Source organism: Notolepis coatsorum, assembly GCF_963971535.1.
Source record: "Notolepis coatsorum genome assembly, chromosome: 10".
Taxonomy (NCBI): Eukaryota; Metazoa; Chordata; class Actinopteri; order Aulopiformes; family Paralepididae; genus Notolepis; species Notolepis coatsorum.
The window spans coordinates 92,089,789-92,112,411 of record NC_140174.1 but is presented as its reverse complement, the minus strand read 5'-3'; the positions used below and the strand labels follow the sequence as shown (position 1 = coordinate 92,112,411).

The window sequence follows — 22,623 nt, the reverse complement described above, 5'->3', positions numbered from 1 at the left end:
CGCCTCTACTTCCTCAGGCGCCTAAGGAAGTTCCAAGTCAGCCAGAAGATCCTTAAGAACTTCTACTCATGTACAATAGAGAGCATCTTGACCGGCAACATCACCTCCTGGTTTGGGAATAGCACTGCACAAGACCAAAGCAGACTACAAAGAGTGACACGTTCAGCCGAACGCACAATTGGAGGGGGGCTCCCCACCCTCCAGAACATTTACTACAAGCGTTGCAAGGGCAAGGCTAAGAGAATCATTAAAGACTCCAGTCACCCGAACAACTGCCTCTTTGAACTGCTGCGGTCAGGCAAGCGATACAGGAGTCTCAAGGCGAGCACAGAAAGACTCAGAAGAAGCTTCTATCCCCAGGCCATCAGGCTGCTAAACGAACAATGAATGAACACTACACAACAACAACCACCAAACGCACATAGCACACACATCCACACGCACACACTCACTTTAAACAAACACACTGTAGCACCCACTCCACACACTTATAGCACACACCCACTTTAAACAAACACACTGTAGCACCCACTCCCCACACTTTATATTTATGGATGAAGGATTGCACTACAACTCGTACACCTTACTGTAAATTGTACCTAAAATTGTACCTCATCCCATTTCTGCTTTGCACTAGATAGTACTGTACATTAGTACACTGCATAGTATTGTGTATTGTATATTATATGGTAACTCAGAACATTGTACATATGTCTATACCGAACACTGTGACCTCATTTTCTTCTTCTAAATTCATGCTATATTATGTTATTATGTTATTTGATACTATCTTGTCTAGCACAGTCTCTGGAGCGTAACAGTAAGAAGCATTTTGTATGAAAGTATTCTGTACTTCTGTATGACAACTATTAAAGAACTTGAACTTGAACTTGCAGGCTGTTAAGGTCCTTGAAAAGGATACACGTGGTGCTTCCAGGCACATTGAGTCAGAGATGGAAATGGCCAAAGGAGCCCTGAAAGGGCAGACCTTGTCATTGGATGACCTATTGAAGGCTGAAGTTTCCATCATCCGATACTGTCAGCAACAAAGGTTCCAGAAGGAAATGGCTGCACTATCAGCTGGAAAACCAGTTGCAAGAGACAGTGTGACCTACAAGCTGGACCCTCGAATGGATGATGGCCTTTTGAGAGTTGGTGGACGACTGAGTAGAGCGGCGATGCCTGAAGAAAGAAAACATCCACTCATTCTGTCTAAAGATCAGTACATTTCCACACTCATACTGAGGCACATCCACCAACAACTAGGACTCAGTGGAAAAAACCATACATTGTCGAAGCTTCGTAAGAAGTTCTGGATCACAAACGCCAATTCGGCTGTGAGGAAGATCATTGGAAAGTGTGGTTTTTGCAGGCTCCATTGTGCAAGGGTAGGAGAACAGAAAATGGCAGATTTGCCCAAGGAAAGGCTTCTGCCTGATTTACCCCCCTTCACGAATGTTGGAGTTGACTACTTCGGGCCATTTGAAGTGAAGAGAGGCCGAAGTACATGTAAGTGCTACAGAGTAATTTTTACCTGTTTCTTAAGCAGAGCTGTCCACTTGGAAGTGGCGCCTTCTCTGGATACAGATGCGTGCATCAACGCCATACGTAGATTTATCTGCAGAAGAGGCCAGGTATCCCAGATGCGATCTGACAATGGAACAAACTTTGTAGGAGCAGAGCGAGAGTTGAAGGAGGCTCTTGCAGCTCTGACTCATGAACAGTTGCAAGGAGCTTTGCTCCAAGATGGAATTCACTGGAAATTTTACCCACCAGGAGCATCCCACCACGGAGGCGTGTGGGAGAGAGTTATCCGCATGGTAAGGAAGGTTCTCGCATCTGTTTTGCATTTGCAAACTTTGGATGATGATGGATTGCACACTGTCATGTGCGAAGTGGAGGCAATATTAAATGACCGCCCCATCACCAAACTGTCCGACGATCCCAATGATCTTGAACCACTGACTTCCAACCATATTCTCCTGATGAAAGGCAAGCCACTCTTATCACCTGGGCTCTTTGTGAAGGAGGATCTGTATGTGAAGAGGAGGTGGAGGCAAGCTCAGTATATTTCTGGACTTTTCTGGAAAAGATGGGTGCAGGAGTACCTCACTCTCCTCCAAGAACGGCAAAAGTGGAGTCAGCCCAAGAGAAATGTTGTACCTGGAGATATTGTCGTGGTAGTCGACTCTGCAGCTCCTCGAGGCTCTTGGCTCCTCTGCAGAGTTTGAGACCTTCTCAGACAAGAACAGCTTGGTGCGCTCAGTGCGTCTGAAGACCAAAACAAATGTTTTAGAGCGACCAGTAACCAAGCTTTGTCTTTTGCACGAGGCAATAGTCTCAAAGATTTGATTTGTTTGTTGTTATGGCATACTTTGGCTCTTTGTTTTTCTTTTCATGTTAATTGTTATATGTTATGACATTTAACAATTAGGGGCCGTTGTGTAAGAGCCGATTTACATGGTTGTATTGACATGTTATATTTTATGCATTTGTTTTGTTTTTATGCATTTGTGTTGATTTCTGCCTGTAGACAGCCATGCCTGCTATTGGTTTATGGCATCAGTTCCCATTGCTCACCAGTAGGTGACTTACGTGGCTACTTAGTGGATAATGGGACTGATGACAGCCAGGTGTGTTTTGGTTACCGACAGAGAGCCAACAGTTTTTGACCGTCGCCATTGTTTGGTGAATTAGTTTTGTTTGTAGATAGTAATGTGTTGTTGTACAAGGTAGTATCGTTCACTTTATATATTATATGCAAATTGTGCATCAATGATTGTTTAATGTAAATAAACGCATTTTGGGGTGTTATTGCAACGGACCTTGTGGACATTCTATCTTTGGATCAGACGCGTCAACTATTATGTTCTAGTCTTTATCAGCCTCCAGGGCTTTATATTTATTGTTTTTGTTAAAATCAAGTTAGGCCCTTATAGTCCTCATATCCCTCCTAGTTACACAGTGTCCTCATATCTCTCCTAGTTACACATATGCATTTTATCAGAGAGGTCAGAGCGCAGGGTGCAGTTTGAGGGTTCAGTGCCTTGCTCAAGGGCACTTAGGTAGAGATGGTGGGCAACGCAGATGTAATACCAGCCACCCTTCAGTCACCAGCTCACAGCTGGAATACACCCTCCTGTCAGTGACGGGGATCGAACCGGCAACCTTTTTGTTACTGGCCCGTCTCTTTGCCTCTATGCCATCCTGCCTCCCCTAGGACCCCTAACTGTTCCCAATGAGCAGGTTGGCACCTTGCATGGTTGCCTCCGTGTGTGTAAAAGAGCTATATAAATGCAGTCCATTTATCCAGATAATAGGAAACCCCAACACCACAGCTGAGACATGCAGACATTAGCCAGGATACTGGGGGATTGGAAACACCAGATCTCGTTGAATTTTGAAAGTTCTGCTTTCATGGTAATATTCCCATATTACTTTGCACTCTAAAAAACGTATCTCTTCACCATAGCCTCTTAATACATTCCGACACATTACACTCATTACATCCACACTGTGATCATTGTATTGTGAATTAGAGTGAATGGGTGAATGTTGTTGGATAAAAGAGCTATATAGATGCAGTCCATGTATCATGTACACACCTTAGGGTCAGTGCTCCTGGCCAGCATCAGAGCCGCGTGACTTATTGCTCCCCCTCTGCTCGGCTGCCCTCGTAACGTCAGCGTTATCGAGGCGGGGACCTTCTGTCCCACTGCCAACACACAAGCACACAGCCGCGCCGCAGGATTAGAGCGGCTGAAGAGGTGCTCGTCAACAGCGTCGACAGGGACACCACGTCCTCAGTGCCGAGACCGACTCGGAAAAGTCTCAGCTAGATCCGGAGTTCGTATCCGAGCAGTTACTTTCACTGAACAGAATAGACTTAGTTTGGAGTCGCTGGGTAAAAATGATCATGATACAGTAGAACACAAATCTTCAGCATTAAAAAGGAGCTGTAAGTGGTACTTTCTTTTTTATAAATAAGTGTTAAATAGCTCTACATTCCGACAGCCATCAATGATAAGAGTGTTTGGTCAGTAACATGGGTCTCCCAGTCCCTCCACTCTGCAGTAAACAGAAAAGAAATGTTCTGGTATCCCTTCCCACTTTATCCAATCAGGAGAGATCTTTTTTTTTTCTCATTTCAAGAAGTCTTGCCAAGCCAAATTAGCTGGCAGATTATTTTACTTGTTTCAAGCACATATTCGTTTATTATTTCTTATTTTTGTCAGAGCATTTTTGCAGTGTGGAGTTCTCTCTCATGATTGAATAAAGTGGGAACAGGATACCAGACCATGTATTTTGTGTTTACAGCAGAGTGGAGGGTATGGGAGACTCACGTTACTGACCAGACACACTATATTAGTGATGGCGGTCAAAATGTAGAGCTATTATTTTAACAAAAAAAATATCGCTTACAGCACCTTTAATACATTCCCTGCCACGCACTTTCAGCATCTTATACCATTCTCTGCCAGTACTGTAAGTCTATGGAGATGTTCACCTTCTTTGCAGGGCTATAACTTTTTAAATTGTATTGCTAAATTGACATTACTATGGCCCATTCAACATAGATTATCTATCGTTCAGGATGTAGGAATGTTTTACTTTTTCATTCACACATTCATACGAAAATACCGTCTAGAATATAAATATGTTTTTATCGTTTTCTGCAGTAATTCCTAGAACGTGAGATATAGGCATAAATGCATATAGATTATCAAATGCCGTTTGTTGCCGATCCACGCTATATTAAAAATTTCAACTGTACATGGTCCTAAACGTTATGACTGATCATGCGCGGATGAACGGAGGGGGGGGGGGGGTCGTATATAATTCCGTGATCGTCGTTAAATGCTTTATGTAGTATGGATGATATATAGATCAGAGCAGTTTGCATGGATAATAATAAACAAACAGGCTGAAAGTCACAGCAGCCTCCTCTTACCGTTGGGCGATGAGACTGGAGCAAAAAGATCCCAGTTATTTGATGGGGATCGAGTCGATCCATTTCCGGTTTGTATAATACTAATACAGGCCCAAATCATGTCGATTATTGAGTTATGGCAGCGATCCATATCCACGGTGTGTGGCTAGAGTCCCGCGACGATATGCGAGTGGCCGGACGCATTTAGGAGACGCACCGAGACCCAACCGGCCATTTCCGGTTTGGCAACTCGCGATCATCCACCAGGGGGCAGTATTGAAGCGTTGCAGAGTTGTGCCGAGTCCCACTGCATCAGACAAGACTCCGTGAGGGAAATATGAATAACATGGCGAAAATATGAAATATGATCTCAATAACGTCGTACGCCGTGGATTGGCAGAATTCGCATGAAATTGAAACACGTCATACAACGTGATTGGCGGGGAAAGTGTTAACACATTGGGCACCATGGGTTATATCCATCAAATATAGCCAGTCTGCCACCGTTGAAAGCCTATGGATATGTTTACCTTTTTTGCAGGGCTATAACTTTTTAAATTGTATTGCTATATTGACATTACTATGGCCCATTCAACATCGATTATCTATCGTTCAGGATGTGGGAACGTTATATTTTTTCATTCATACATTGTTGTGTTACTAGCGTCGAGAGTATATAAGTATGTTTTTAATCTTTTCTGCTGTAATTCCAAAAACAGTATAGGCCCTGAAGCATATATAGATTATCGATTGGCGTCTCTTTCCTATACATGCTATATAAAAAAATTCAAATGTATATGATCGGTATACATTATGCTTCATCATGCGTGAAGGAAAGGGGGGGGGGGGGGTCGTTTATAATTTCTTGATAGTCAGTAGCGGCTTTATTTACTATGGCTTGATACGTTGATCAGATGGTTTGCAGTGAAATGAATAAACAATCGGGCTGAAAATAACGTTACTGTCCTCTTATCGTTCGCCGATGAGACTGGAGGAGAAAGATCCCAATTATTTGACGCTGATCTCCTACATCCATTTCCGGTTTGTATGGCGCAATAAACGCCAAAATCATATAGATTATTGCGTTATGGCAGCGATCCATATGCACTATAGTGTTTGTCCAAGAGTATTTTTGTTATGAATAAAGTAAAGGATGTGTTAGAGTATGAGGCAATGAGAACACTCTACAGTTCACTCATCTCACCTTATATCAGTTATTGTGTTGAAGTATGGGGGAATACTTATGGGACCAATATAAAACCATTATATATATTACAGAAGAGGGCTGTAAGAATAACAGATAAAGTGAGTTATCGAGAACACACAAATACATTATTTATTAAATCTAGAATAATTAAACTTGAAGACATGGTTAAGTTTCAAACAATGTTAATTATGTTTAGGGCAAGAAATAATACACTGCCAGAAAAACTACAAAATCTTTTTCATTTAGAAAGTGAGTTTAGTAGGAGAAAATACAATTTTAAACATCAGTTTGCACGTACCACACTTAAACATAATTATGTGTCCTTCAGTTATTGGTGTAAAGTTGTGGAATTCTCTCCATAGCGGGCTTAACACTTTGCTGCCCGACCACGAGTTAATACGGGTTTCGAATGCATGCGTTGTGGACAGAATCACGTATAAAGCCGTGGCAAGTTGTTATTGCTTTTATTCCATTTTAATATAATAATAATAATAATTTGTGCTTCACCTAAAGATTTGGTCAGCAGCCTCCACTGATGTACCGTGGATTACGTTTCGAATCGCAGATTTCTCCATGGAATAAGGGGATTTATCATCAGCCAATGGACATATCGATCTACCAGATGCCGATCGATAACGGGGAAATGCTCGGGGGTATCCCACCGGCTTATGGTAAGATCTTTTTCACATAAATTACAGCCGGATCAGAGCTTGCTATGATACGCAACCAGCCGATCAGCGTATGTGGCTAGTTACACGACCACTGTTATTGGTAATCAATAATAATAAACGACGTCCCCCGCCCCCCCTTTGATGCATACATGCTTTGGGACATTCCCGATGATATGCAGTTTGTTATTTCTTTAGCATATGTAAAACGGAAATGCCGTTGAATATAACGTTAGCAGCTATTAGCCCTATAACTAGCCTTCCAGAAAATATACGAGACAAAATCCGCTATAATGCTTATATTCACGGCGCTATAAAATGACAACCTATTGATGCATTTATTTCTTCTTTAAGCCATTTTGAAGGGACGGTTTATGAACTCAATTGACAATGAGAATGGACAGATAGCAATACTATAAAGTATAGATTTAGCTGTACAAAAAGACACCGGTCTGTTTACAAAAGCTGGTCCTCAACCACTATATTAGACGCATCCCAGCGGTCGCCAATGTGTTAAGGGATGTAATAGTGTTTATCAATTAAAAAAAAATATATATACAAAAAAAATATTTAGTCAGTATGAAAATCAAATGTGATCTGAATAGTGAGATTTTTTTTTATTCTTTATTATTATTATTTTTTTTTTCTTGTTTAACACTTTGGTCGCCAGGCTTAAATTCAGAATAAACCATCCCACGCCAGGGCCCTATTCCCCGTACCTGGTTCAACTAAGTCGATCAAGAGTCCCATTATCCAGATTCAATTAACCCGATGTTTGAAGCCGGGATTTTCCTGTTCCTCGAAGGTGGATTCAGTCTCGTTAACTCGAACCAGACTTGATACTCAGGATCAGTGCGCGCGCCCGCCTCAGCCGAGAAGGCAGCAAGTGTCGAGAGCAGAGATCCTGATTTTCTAACGGCATTGATTGATTGATTTAAAACTTTATTAACAGATTGCAGTACGGCTCAATAGCCTCGCCGACAAGTTAAATGCATAATCTATAGGCACATTTTAAGTCCCTCATTACCCCAATCAATCAATCAGATTATATTTCTTTAAACGTGCCCTGCTGGCAGTAGGTTCAAGTTTCAAGTTTCTTTAATAGTTGTCATACAGAAGTACAGAATACTTTTATACAAAATGCTTCTTACTGTTGCGCTCCAGAGACTGTGCAAGACAAGATAAGTATGAAATAAAATAAAATAGTAAAATTAGAAGTAAAAAAATTAGGTCACAGTGTTCAGTTTAGACATATGTACAATGTTCGATGCAGAATAGACGTAGTTACCATACAATATACAATACTGTGCAGTGTACTAATATACAATACTATATAGTGCAAGGCAGAAATGGAGAAATGGGACGAGGTGCAATTTAGGTACAATTCACAGTAGGTGTACGAGTTGTAGTGCAAATCCTTTATCAATAAATATAAAGTGTAAGTGTGTTTGTGTGATCTAAAGTGTGGAGGGTGGGTGCTGCAGTGTGTTGTTTGTTTGAGTGAGTGTGTGCGTGTGGGTGTGTGTGCTGTGTGCATTTGATGGTTGTTGCATAGTGATTATTGTTCGTTTAGCGATTATTGTTCATTTAGCAGCCTGATGGCCTGGGGATAGAAGCTTCTTCTGAGTCTTTCTGTGCTCGCCTTAAGACTCCGGTATCGCTTGCCTGACCGCAGCAGTTCAAAGAGGCAGTTGTTCGGGTGGCTCGAGTCCTTAATAATTCTCTTAGCCTTCCCCTTGCACCGCTTGTTGTAAATGTTCTGGAGGGTGGGAAGCCTGGAATGGAATGGATAATCAAATGAGATCTTGCTAACGAAAATAATTAGTTCAACAGTTTCAGAATAAGGATACGGCTCTCTTATCCATTGATGGATGTATGGTTGATGTTTCATTTGTCTGCCACCGTGGTCTGATGGTCGAGCATTTTGTCTTTCACACGGACGACCCGCGTTCGAATCCCACTTCTTCTAGCTTTCTTTTTGAAATGTAAATACTTCAATTTGGTGCACGTTGAGAGCTATATAAAGAATGACATCCTCAATGCATGTAGATTTATAATATTTTAACTTAAAACTAGGCTACTTTTGCGTATAATCATTAATATTATATTCCAAAAAAATCATATTGGAAACGCCGGGTCTCGAACCCGGGTCGCCGGCTTGCCAGGAGTGAACACTGCCGTTGGACCACTGTGCCAGACGGGATATATCCATTGTGTATCCAAGACCATCAATGGACAAGAGACCCGTGTTTAGAATATTTTTCTTTTGAATGAAGTTTTATCTCTTTATTCTCAAATGCATTAATCCCAGTTACAATATCACAATAACGTGAGTGATGATACAAACAATTCAACAATCCTCAGATTCCTCGTAATTCATAATCCACAAAAACCACAATCCACGCATAGACACTTCAATTTTATGCTTGAATGAAACACAATCCAGGCGCTCCCACAGCGGAGAATATGAAAGGAATCAGAGCCAAACGAGCGATAGGTTTCAATCATTAAAAATATCCCCGCAGGATTCACATTTGCAATGCTGCGCGTTGTTAAAATAACCACATAATGTGTACATCGCACCTAGCGAGCGCCACGGTATATATAACGTGCATTATTTAGGACAACGTGAATTTAGTATCAGCATTTTGGGTCTATTTTACATTTCAAAAGCCCCCTCTGGAAGAATGAAGCACAAAAACGTAATTCAGAATGGTATAATGCAGATCCTAGACTGTGAGAATCATTTCAGGAAGCGAGCTGTCATTTCTTTGCGGGGGCGTGGCCATGGTTCATCCAGCTAACTGAACTTAAGCCTGCTCTCGACCAGGCTCAAACTTTTTGATCTGTTGTCATGGTGATTTGGACAATCGAGCGTCGGGGAACAGAAAGCTCCGGCTTAAGTCAGGCTATACTGGAAATTATCCGGCTAACTCAGTTAGCCAGGTACGGGGAACGGGGCCCTGCTCTATTTGTCTATGGAGAAGTTCCCCTTCTTTGCAGGGCTATAACTTTTTAAATTGTATTGATAAATTGACATTACTATGGCCCATTCAACATCAAGTATCTATTGCAGGGTGTAGCAACGTTATACCTTTTCATTCACATATTCATACTAAAATACGGTCTAAAGTATAAGTATGTTTTTATCATTTTCTGCAGCTTTCTCCAGAACGTGATTTATAGCCCCAAATGCATTATATTGATGATTGTATACAGTTTGATAGCAATCGGCGCGAGATAAAAAAATTCAAATGGACGTGCTTCTAGAAGTTACTACTGATCATCTGATGTTGACCGGATGGGGGGGGGGGGTCGTTTATAATTCCGTGGCCAACGTTAGATGATTCATCAGAGCAGTTGATATGATCATCAGAGCAGTTTATATCGAACACGTTAAAAAATAACGCTGAATCTTACCGTAGCGTTGGGCGATGAGCGTGGAGCAGAAATATTCCTATTATGGGATGTAGAAATATGCGATACATTTCCAGGTTGTATAATAGTATATACGTCCAAATCATGTTGTTTATCGAGTTATTGGTAACGGATTGCTATCCGTTGTGTCTAGCTCGAGTCCGGGGACTATTAGCGAGTGATCGGACCGCATTGGAATGAGCACCAGCTAGAGCTGCCGCGATTACCGCATTACCGCGGTATCGCTGTTACATCACGGCCACCGCAGAGTAGGCTGAATACCGCATCACCGCTGTTTTTTTATAATAATAATAATGAAGTACCCTCCTCTGAGTCCTCTCGTTGGGCTTGCGGCTCTGCAGATATACCCTACTCCAATATCGAGGTTCCAAGCGACCCTATTGGGTACCAGAAAAGTCACGTGAAACATTGCAGACCACTGATTGGTCAGAAGAGAGACGCGTCACACGTTGGGAGCGTCCTGCAGTTTTTTACATCCTGAATGTCAGCCATTGATCAGAGCTCATCACAATACGGCTAATAACGTTAGCTTTAACTCCCCGCCGGAGTGGACTACCATCGCTCGTCAGGAGTACTAAACGAGACATAATGATTTTACTGTCTGCAACGAATGTTATAATAAAAGCCCTTCGTTCTATACACTTGTCTGATTGAAAACTTTAACAGACCGCAGAATGGGACAACTCAGCACGCTCTGAGCAAAGAAAGGAACTGAGATGGTCCGGTAAATACGCTGATGTTATTGAACGTATAACTATATAATGGTAATGCCACAAAACGAATGCCTTTATTATAAAGTAGTAACTTTATAGTAATAATAATAAGGAAGGGTCGGGGGGGTAACCACCCCTGCCCGCGACACCGAGTGAACGGCGCACGACCATAGGGGAAACTTCGAATCAGTGTTTCACTTTCAATAACTAATGCGTGCTTGCCGAATCCCAAACAATATTCATGCTGCAAAGTCATCCTCTAAAGATCGACATTTAGACTAGAGGCAGGCTATATGCTATAAAAAGTAGACTACTACTAAAAAAAAAAATGCATTCAAATTTTTTATTTTTTTTGTGTGCGTGCTGTAATAACCGCGGCGGTAGGAAATATTTTGCAAATCCGTGCGGTAAGGAAAACATCAATACCGCGGCAGCTCTAAGCTTCCATTTCCTGTTTCCGCTCTGGGCGATCCACCGATCGGCCACCAGATGGCGCTCTTGAACCGTTGGAGAGTTGAGAAACAGTAGATCTCAAGTCTCTGGGGGAGAAATATGATTTCGATCACAGATTTTTGAAATATTGATATCAAAGTCGTGGTACGGTGTCGTTGGCAGAATGAGCATGGCGGGGAATGACGTGTTAAGGCGTTTTTGGCGACCATAGTGTTAACTGTGGATTGTGCGTTTCTTGTATAATGGTATAAATTATTATTTGTGTAAATTAGGTTGTACGCCGACCATTAATTAAATACTTGTTTAGTTTAGGAATAAGGGGCAGGTAACTATAAGATTTATTCTTGTTCCTGCTCCTTTTGTCCATGGAATGATATTTATGATTGTGTAATGAAGAAACTCTGATTGTATGATTCCATGTGGCAAATAAAAACTCTGAACTGAACTGTCTGCAGTCCCAGACGCACCGATCACAACATCCGGTTTTGAGAGTGTAACTCGCCCGACCATCCACCAGGCGGCGGTATTGAGGCGTTGCAGTCTCATTCAGGGTCCCGCTGCAGCACTGGAGGTTGGCTGGGTGAATTATGAATGCCATGGCGAAAAAATGAAATATTTATCTCAAAAACGCTGTACAGCATTGTTGGCGTTCAACGCATGGCGGGCAATAACGCTGTACAGTGTTTTTGGCGACCAATGTGTTAAAAGAAATTGTTTACGTGTCAAAAATGGAGGAAAGAAAAAAAGGTCTTCAATTTCAATCAGGTTTTGTATCGTGGAAACCGTTATCAGTACATCCCTACACATAAAAAATGACTGACATCAAACCCAATTTCAATAAGTTGAGGATACTTGGCTGAAAGCAGACGGCACCTTCAGTGTCAAATATTTTCAGATGGAAGGTTGTAACGACCCTTTTCTCTAGACGTTTGCAAAGGAAACCGACAGCAGGGGTGTTTAGGGACAATAGGGATGATGAAGCAAGCAAGCAGGTAGTAGCTTGGGGGAGGGGGGGGGGGTACAACATTGATTTAACAGTCAAAGAAAGAGAAATGAAAGCACAGGGTTTGATTCCAGTCTTTATTGCAACGATAGGAACAGACGTGGGGTAATAATACCAAGCATATCTTGCTATTATTATTGCTTTTGCAACACTGCTCCCTATGTGGTTCAGTGGCTTGTTTGTTGCAGGTGATTTGATGAGGGTTTTTTACAAAAAGGTTGTCACATGAACAGGCACACGAAATGGAAACAAACAAACAAATAAAATGGCAGCTCCATCAAAGCAGACAGACCCGACAAACAGAAGCAGTCTGAACCGGCCCGCTGAACCCATCTCAGTCGTCACGTGACTCTTGGTCCATCTTCAAAAACGACAACCATCACCAATTACCACCGGTTTCTCTTTTCTTTCTCCCTGTATTTAATTAATTCATGTCGTCATGCGTTTAACATCGTAGCATTTGTGCCGTCTCTCGGGGGGGGGGGGGGGCGTCCATCAGAGCTTAGACGCCACACAGACGCAGCGCATCTGAAACGACAACATCTTACAAACAACAAGGCTCCTCCGAGGAAAACTATGTGCACGACAGATCTCTGAGGCGACAGCGCGGTTGTCCTCTACGGTCAGCCACGACGCTCCCGGGGGTCAAAGACCCGGCACTCTTAAGTGTTTTCTCCCCCCTCCCCCCCAGGAAACGAGGGAGGGAACGAACCCCCGGGGCGTTCAACGTGGCCGTCGTGCTTTGGCGGTGCAGGACATACTGGCGCTCTGGTGGGAGATGTGCGCCAGGCCCGGCAGGCTGTGGGCCAGCTTGGCCAGGCCGCCGTTGGTGAGCAGCTGGTGGATGGCGGTGGTTTTGGCCACCCCTCCTGTGGAGACCACAGGCACTGCCCGGAGCAGCGTGCCGGTGGTGGTGCTGATGGAGGTCAGGACCTGACCCTGTGGGAGGAACGGAGGCCGGTGAGAAACGACACTGTGTAGTTTTACATTTAGTCTTAGTTTGGCTGAGCGCTTTTATCCAAAGTGACTGCAAGTTGTGTACAACAAGTCAGCAGGAAGGGTACAAGTCTTGAGTGCATAGTAGTAAAGACATACTAGCATAGTAGGTAGTAATATAGGCAAGATAGATTCCTTAGTAGCAGAGTGCATAATAGTAAAAGACCGTAATAATGTTTTAATTTTTTTGTTGATATATATATATATATTAGGGCTGACCCCTATTAGTCGACTAATCGGTCGAAAGGAGCCGTAGTCGACTGCCAACCTCTTAGTCGAATACAAAAAAGGTTTTTATCATTCTTTCCAAAAGAAAAGAGGCCTAGAAGCGTGGCTAAGGCTAATGGCACGCATACCAGAGGCTAACTGCCTACAAAAACAGGCACAGAGGCACTGAAAGAGGATTTCACCCATCTAATGAACACACTAGACTAGACAAATATCAAGTTGTATCCATCAGTGGACCAATTGCATGCTTTTGCAGAGGACAAGAAGCCTTCAGTCGACTCCTTCAGACATTAAGCACCCCCCACAGCCCAAATGGAATGATAAAGAAATTTAATATATCTCTATATATATATATTTTTTTTTGTCGACTAATAGTCGACTAACGGCAAATTTTGGCCAATCATAGTCGACTATCCAAATCCTTAGTCGGGGACAGCCCTAATATATAAGGGAATTGGCATAACGACTGGGATGGGTGAAAAATACAGAAAAGGCCCAGAAATAAATGGAATAAAAAAAAAATATATATACATTTATTTCTGGGCCTTTTCTGTATTTTTCACCCATCCCAGTCGTTATGCCAATTCCCTTCCTGGTCGCTGCACGCATTGCCCCACTGTCGGCCTGGGGAGGGTGTAGAACTACCACATGCCTCCTCCGATACATGTGGAGTCGCCAGCCGCTTCTTTTCACCTGACAGCGAGGAGTTTCACTGGGGGAACGTAACGCGTGCAGAGGTTCACGCCATTTCCCCCAGATCGCCTCCCTGCTGAACAGGCTAACACTGCCAATTGTGTTCCCATGTTAACACTTCCTTTGGTCAATCCTCCAAATTCACTATTTTAAGGACTCTATCGCAGTTGTTTACACACACACTTGCTACTGTCACCCAGCCTTTTAACTGTAACTTGACTGCTCTGCTTCATGTATTACATACCTTGTAATTGTATTTGGTTGTTTGTTTGATGTGTGTTTATTATTTCTCTTACCTCTGTGATGTATGCATCGTCTGTCTCTTTTCTATTTTATAAAAATGTTCAGTCCCCTTTCCTGGTTACCCTTCAAGAGGCCCTTTTGTCCTCTCAACCAGGCCATCATTGTAAATACGGATTTGTTCTTAATTGACCTGCCTGGTTAAACAATAAACTAGTCTAGTACACACAGAAATCACGAGCAGCTGGGAAGTGGGGGAGGAAATGTCTATTGTCTAATGTTTTTTGTGTTGTTTGCAGTGTTTTTATTTTCTACTTGGTATCTTGTATTTTGCATTTATTAGTTAAGTGTTGTTCTGTATTTCTTATTATCTTATCATTATTACTGTTGTTATTGTTGATGTTGTGTTGTCAAAAGAAATTTGAAAAAAAAAAAAAAGGATTTGATGAAAAAAAAAACAGAAATCGCGAGCAGCTGGAGAGGGTCAACACGTACCTGGGTGCTGCCTGTTTTCGCTGCCGTCGAGGGCAAACTAGGGGACTTGGTGACGATTTCCTGAAGACTGAAGCTTAGGCCTTGCAGCAGGCTGCTGGCGGTATGTGCTGCATCAAGACACAAGGACAATACATTAAAGGGAACTGTGACACAGGCAGGGCTGTTAAAATCCTTAGTCCACTAATAGTCATAGAATTGTGATTATTATATTGTCCACGAATCAATTCATTTATCAGCAGATCTTAGATTGTGGTTTCCTCATGCAATTGTGCAGGAGAACTTCTTTAAATCTGGTGCTCAACAGGATTTGCTTATAATTTTCAAGGAAATAACAATTAAAAAAGCTTAAAAAAATTAAAAGAAACACCAACTAGGACCATAAACAGGGTGGGAAACCAGCTGCTGCTAAATCTTGCCTGGTAGGTTTGTCAATTCCACCAGCCACTTGTTAGGTGTTCTTGAGATCTATCAAAGATCAGTTTCATTCAAACTTTAATTTAGACTTCCAGAGTCCAGAGTGACTCACCCTGACTATAATGACTATTAGTCGACTAGGAACCAACTAGTGGTGGAGGGGGGCGGAGGGGAGAAACAGCCAATATCAAGAGAGTTAGTGCAAAACATATGCTGCTGTTAGTGACAACAACCACCCCTCCATGCCCAGACGAGGCCAGCCGGACCCTGCGGTGGACGTATCCACAGGGTAAAGGTACGGGACAGTGAGGTTGACGGATGATGCAAGTGGCGATCAATGATGATGTTTGCCTGGATGTGCTGTGCTCACAAAATGTTCTTAAAAATCTTTTTTGCACACGGAACTGATCCCCCCCCCCCCCCCCCCCGCCCCCACACCCCCTCCTGCCCAACCTTTTCATCTCACACACCGACAAAAAAAAAAGAGCGATGAGTGTATCTGCGTGAATTTGTGCCGGAAGCCAATGGGTGGAGAGAGAGAAGCTGCTTGACAGTACAGACAGGCGTACAGACAGGCGTGCAGGCGGGACAGGACAGCGGATACCTTGGGCCGTAGCGGGAGCCTGGGCTGGTGAGGAGGACCCTGACACCATGCAGGGCTGCAGGCTGGTGAACGAGCCGGAGCCCTGGGTCAATAGGGCGCTAGACACCTCTGAGAGACTAGCGGACCTGCAGTGACACATAATAACCAGCAGGCTACTCAGGAGCTGCACCACCACCACCACAGCTCCCAACCAGAGGCCACCACTCATCAATCCGCTTGCACCACTAGACACTAGACACACTGTTGCCCAACTGGCGGGGGGGGGGGGGGATTTGTAGCCATGGTTACTGATAAGAATGTGGTGTGTGTATAAATACACACATGTGATATAACGTTAAGGCATACCGTTGGGCAGTCAAGAGTCCAGAGAGCTCCTTGGCTCCAGCCACAGTCTGTCCTACTGTCATAGTGAGTGGCTTCCCAGATGCTCCTATAATATTGCAGAATAAGACGACAATGTATTGTAAATAGCAGTTCTATCGGAAATAACGTCTCAACTCTTAAAGAGAAATACAAAAATCGACGGCAACACCTAATGCGGTCCACGTGCCCAGGGAGCGATGGTAGCTTACCTTCCTGCGGAGCAGAGTTGATGGCGCCCCCTGCTGACTCGCCGTGGGACACGATGGTGACCTTGATCTTGGCTCTCTTGGAGGCCTTGCTGGGGGTGGGGCTGGGCGTCTGCCTCCTCTTGCCGTGGGACCTCAGCTCATCCCTGTCCAGGCCCTCTGTCTGGTCACTGGATACTGGCACTGCAAGACACACACACACAACAATGCAGTCAGGGTTTCTGCAGGCTTCAACAAGTTACATTTAAGACGTTTGAAGACTTCTTTAATAACACTTGGAGCTAAATATAATACCAATTTCACAACCATACTAGCAAATTTCTTTATATAAAAGTACACATAGCGACACTGCACTGGCGGGCACACAAAGCTCCCTGTAGCCCCGCAAAAAACAACGACTTGAATCCAAAAACATTTCATATATCTAATATTATTTAATCTCCCGACAGCTAGGTTGCCCCCACAAAAAAATCAAATACCTGTGCAAATTAAACCTAAAACTTTTAAGGCCTTAAATTGATAATTTAATACTATTTAATTCCTATTTATACCCTGCAGATACCCTGCTCACTAATGGGAAGGTAAGAGTGGACCACTGCGTGCATGTTCACATGTTAATATCCTGATATTATTTGGGATATTAAGAGCACTATGGGCTAGATCCAGATGGGCAGATTTATTGATTGAATGAAAGTTTTATTAACAGATTGCAGAATGGGTACAATACAGTACGGCTCAATACACACAATTGTTAAGGGGATGCAGACCAGAGAAAGACTTTCGTCTTGTTTTCATCAGGGTCCCCCATTTTCAATTCATAATGAATTGTAAGCAAGGGTGCAACTTGCTCCGTGCAATCCATTCTTTGTGGATCTAGCCCTATGTCTTTGAGTTGGCACATGCAAAAAAGCCATATCCCGTTTACATTAGCAATGATGAGCCCATATAGCCTGGAGGCCAGTATTTTTTAATTTTTTTTAGATTAATTTTTTGGCGTTTTTCATCGCTTAATTTCTACTGGGCAGTCCAGTAGTGAGAGACAGAGGAGGAATGGGATACAGAGTGGGGGGAAGACATTCGGCAAATAACGACGGGTTCGGGAGTCGAACCCGGGTCGGCCGTGTCGCGGCTGAGCGCGCTATGTGGTTCGCCACTGGGGCGCCCCGAGGCCAGTCTTTTTAACGGAAATATTTTCAACTTTTTAGATACAGACCGGCTTTCCTCATATCCACGTCCGTTACATAGAAATCGCAACATAATCGGAGGCCAATTAGGGGCCGCGTTCTAACTGCTGTTCTGTCTCCCGGGGGGGGGGGCCCTGATTGATTCCCGCAGTTGATGATAATAATAATAATAATGACTTGGATTTATATAGCGCTCTTCATGAGACCCAGAGCGCTTCACAGAGTCCATTATTCGTTCATACACAGTCATACCGGTGGTGGCGAGCTACAATTGCAGCCAGAGCTGCCCTGAGGCAGACTCACGGAAGCGTGGCGAATAATCATCGCCTACGGCCCCTCCGACCACCACCAACATTCATTCATATGCATACACATTCATACGAGGCAAGTAGGTTAAGTGTCTTGCCCAAGGACACAACGGCAGTGGGATGGACATGGGCTTGAGCGGGATTCGAACCACCAACCCTTCGATCATTGGACGACCCGCTCTACCCCTAAGCCACGCCGCCCCACAATGATGTGAAATACAGGCCAAAAACGGTAATGGCTTCTCCCAAGTGGTAACGTTAGCGCTAGTAGAATAAGTGCAGTTACAGCAGAAATAGACTCAATAACAACAATAAAACAAGAACAGTGGCGTCGCGTGGGTAAAATAACAGGGGAAGCCAAAAAATAAATAGAAATTCAATATTTTTTATTAATTTCTCTTTTTTTTTTAAGTCAAGTATAGTCACCATGTACACTACAGTATGGCTCGGCGGCCAGTCAAACTTTCTTTTTATTTATTTAACAGATTGCAGAATGGGTACAATACAGTACGGCTCAATACACACAATTGTATAAGGGGATGCAGACCAGAGAAAGACGTTTGTCTTGTTTACATCAGGGTCATTAATACTGCATTAATACTACTGGTTCATTTTTGGTCAGATTTTTCCTTGCATGATTTTGCGCGCCGCGTGGGAGCAAATTCGAGACACATATTCGGTTGCAAAAAGGTGTCCCACGGTCTCCTCTATGGCCATGAATATTTTCACACGGATCGGAATCACGGCGCGCCCGTGGGACACTTTTCCGTTTCGACGAGTTTATTCCACGCTTTCGGCTTTCCTTTTCTAAGCATTTTCGGGGCTACATGTGAATGAGTAAAAGTTGCGGGACGCCGAGATGTTTCCACGATAGAAAGCTCGCGTGGATCCCATAATAGGCTCACTTAATACAGCGTTTTTAAAATCACGCAACATTTTCAGGGTCGCGAGCCGACCTTTTCCCCTCGTTTTCGATGATGGAAGTGATTTAGAAAAAGCTTCGGCACGCCGAGAGGTACCCGTGGATTTAATCTCGCGAGGATCGGGGCAATATTCGGCCCGTGGAAGCAGTCACGGGTTAATACAATTTTCGGAGTGCAGAGGGGAGGTGTGCAGAGGGGATGCCAGACTAATTATTCTGCTCACAGGCCCGTTTTTAAACTTTTAAGGTGTGGCAGTCAGCTCGAATCTGATTGGCTAGTATCGGTTTTGGACTCTACATACATGAATCACATGGTTGAGGCTGGAGAAAGACACCTACCCCCTGCCTCTCCTCTAGCTGCAGTGAGCATAGTGAGTCTGACAGTGTGTTAGAGAGAGTGAGAAGGAGAAGAGGGAGACATTAAAAAAAATAAAAATTATAACACAGATGCACAGATGAAAAAGAATGTAAACTATATTAAAAAAAAATTATATATATATATATTTTTTCATATTTGATATTAATTCATATTTTGATAGGGAGGCCTGGCTTCCGTTGGCTTCCATAAGGATTCGCCACTGAACAAGAACGAGAGTACACATTAGCTGACTTTCTGATTAGCAGACTGGATTTTTTGGCAAAACGCCGATTGGCTGAAGGAGTTTGTCCGTCAAGGCAAGTACTCCCACCACCCACTGAAATGTGGCTAGAAGTCCAGGCTCAGTTTGCGGTAGCAGATGAGCCTGGCCTCCAGATTTATACTTTAAACTCTGAAGTCAAAGTGGTCGCAAATGTTGAGGCGAGCCTGCTGGCGAGGCCTACATGCAACTGGCCAAAGGCTCAACTGCACGTCAAATCGATGCGAGCTGATGTGGACAGCACAGAGCTGTGATTGGCCGCTGCCCTGGGCTGGGCCTGTCGACGTACCTCCTTATTTATCATCTCGATCATTCCATTATCGATCGCAATCAACTACATTGCAAACATGGACCAAATCGAAGAAAGACTGGCTGAGGAATATATAGCCATTTGTAGAACACAACGCAGCACAGCCACCTAGTGGTTCGGCTGTGTACTGTAACCCACGGGTTCGTTGAACTGACGTGGGAGTATGTCGGTCTCAAGCCCCCACACGCAAAATTTTGGCGACAGGCAACATTGAAGCATATCTCGGACTTAAAGCTCATAGGGGCGACAGTGGCTCAGGAGGTAGAGCGGTAGTCTGGTAATCTGAAGATTCCCGGTTCGATTCCGGCTCCTCCCGGCAGTGTGTCGAAGTGTCCTTGAGAAAGACATTTAACCCCCTAACTGCTCCCAATGAGCAGGTTGGCATGGTTGCCTCCGCCATCGGTGTGTGTGTGTGTGTGTGTGAATTTGAGGCATAAGTAAAGTGCTTCGGATAAAAGCGCTATATAAATGCAGTCCATGTATCCTGACAATAGGAAACCCCAATACCATAGCTGAGATATGCAGATATTAACCGTTGAATTTGGCAGTCTGTGCAAGTTCTGCTTTCATGGTAATATTCCCATATTACTTTGCACTCTAAAAACGTATCTCTTCACCTTAGCCTCTTAATACATTCCCACACATTACATACACACTGTGATCATTGTATTTAAATTAGATAAACTTTATCGTTTTATTACCTGCATTGTTTTTGCATTGTTACCACCTTATCCTGACTCAAGCCATCAACTAATATCTGGCAAATTAATGCAAGCGTTAACACACCCAACAACGGTTTGGTGAGATCCTGCACAGTAACTGACCTCGAACCCCGCCCCCCAAGCAACTGTTGTGATTGGAGGATCAAGAAAAGAGGGCGGGACTTCAGGTCAATTAGGCATGTACTAACCACGTGAACATTTTAGGCAACCAACTTGCGTTCAGCGTTTCTCCGATTGGCCACGACGCCCATGTGACCGCGGCAGCGCGAGAAAGGCAGTGCGGAAATAGGCTGCATTCTATTGCCATGCTCTGCGACAAACTCTAACCTTAACCAACTCCGAAACAATGCCTAAACTTAACCCTAACCTTAACCAACTCCGAAACAATGCCTAAACTTAACCCTAACCTTAACCAACTCCGAAAGAATATTGCCATGCTCTAAGACAAACTCTAACCTTAACCAACTTCGAAAGAATGCCTAAACTTAACCCTAACCTTAACCAACTCCGAAACAATGCCTAAACTTAACCCTAACCTTAACCAACTCCGAAAGAATGCCTAAACTTAACCGGCGAAAGAATGCACGTAAAAAAAAAAATTGAAGTTCAAGTTCTTTAATAGTTGTCATACAGAAGTACAGAATACTTTCATACAAAATGCTTCTTACTGTTACGCTCCAGAGACTGTGCTAGACAAGATAGTATCAAATAACATAATAACATAATATAGCATGAATTTAGAAGAAGAAAAATGAGGTCACAGTGTTCGGTATAGACATATGTACAATGTTCTGAGTTACCATATAATATACAATACACATACTATGCAGTGTACTAATGTACAGTACTATCTAGTGCAAAGCAGAAATGGGATGAGGTACAATTTTAGGTACAATTTACAGTAAGGTGTACGAGTTGTAGTGCAATCCTTCATCCATAAATATAAAGTGTGGGGAGTGGGTGCTACAGTGTGTTTGTTTAAAGTGGGTGTGTGCTATAAAGTGTGTGGAGTGGGTGCTACAGTGTGTTTGTTTAAAGTGAGTGTGTGCGTGTGGATGTGTGTGCTATGTGCGTTTGGTGGTTGTTGTTGTGTAGTGTTCATTCATTGTTCGTTTAGCAGCCTGATGGCCTGGGGATAGAAGCTGTCACCAACACACCGCAGGATCCACAGCAAGGCGGCGAACCAGTTGAGCTAACCGTCGATGTTAAAAGAGGGGGGATTACGGCTGCATAATGCCGTGGCGTGGCTAGGCGCAAGCTGGTTGCCTAAAATGATTAAGCGTACTAACCATACAGAAAACAGGATCAAACGGAAATAAGAAGGGAAGGAAGTGAAAGCGGTGAAAGGAGAACAGAGTAAGAAGAGGAGGAGGAGGAGAGGACAGGTAACTTACCAAAGACACAGGAAGGGCTGCCAGGAGGAAGGTTTTTCCTCATAAGCATGTTTTGTTTCATAAAAGCAGCAAACTGAGCTGGAACGGAGCGGGGAAAAAAGGTGGAAGGACAGATGTAGAAAGAAGAGAGACAGAGAAGGAGATCAGTTTCAGTCACGTTCCCTCTCGCCTAGGGGTGCCCCGATCACGTTTTTTGCCACCGATACCGATCACCGATCGTCTATGAGCCGTATCGGCCGATACCGATACAGAGCATTTTTGGTTTTATAATTTTTTTTTTTAATTTAAATAAAATTAAATATATAATTTTCTTTTAATAAAATATATATATTATATAATCATACTTGTAGTTGTATTATCTGCGAGACATCGCCACCATGCAACAAGTCAAAATGCTCGCTATCTGCAAACAGCTCCACTGTCTGTGTGTATACTCGAGCTACAGCCAGGATTCTCCGGTATACTCTGCTTTGGTCAAATCACATTCAGCATGC

The 22,623-nt window shown here is 43.4% G+C and overlaps 1 protein-coding gene across 6 annotated transcripts in view; it reads right to left on the bottom strand.

Annotated features, from left to right (window-relative positions):
* Nucleotides 1-12,481: 12,481 nt before the first annotated feature.
* The window catches only part of kansl3 (KAT8 regulatory NSL complex subunit 3), a 63,779-nt gene continuing 53,637 nt past the window's right edge, over nt 12,482-22,623 (bottom strand). For 5 of the 6 annotated variants that reach the window (XM_084323477.1, XM_084323480.1, XM_084323479.1 and 2 more), the window contains exons 15-19: nt 16,655-16,834; nt 16,428-16,512; nt 16,083-16,207; nt 15,065-15,171; nt 12,482-13,351 (exon numbers count right to left, since the gene is read on the bottom strand). In XM_084323477.1, coding sequence (XP_084179603.1) covers nt 13,136-13,351; nt 15,065-15,171; nt 16,083-16,207; nt 16,428-16,512; nt 16,655-16,834 — 713 coding nt within the window. In that variant the 3' untranslated portion in view covers nt 12,482-13,135. The remainder of the gene's footprint in view (nt 13,352-15,064; nt 15,172-16,082; nt 16,208-16,427; nt 16,513-16,654; nt 16,835-22,623) is intronic. The other variant, XM_084323482.1, reaches the window with a different exon arrangement.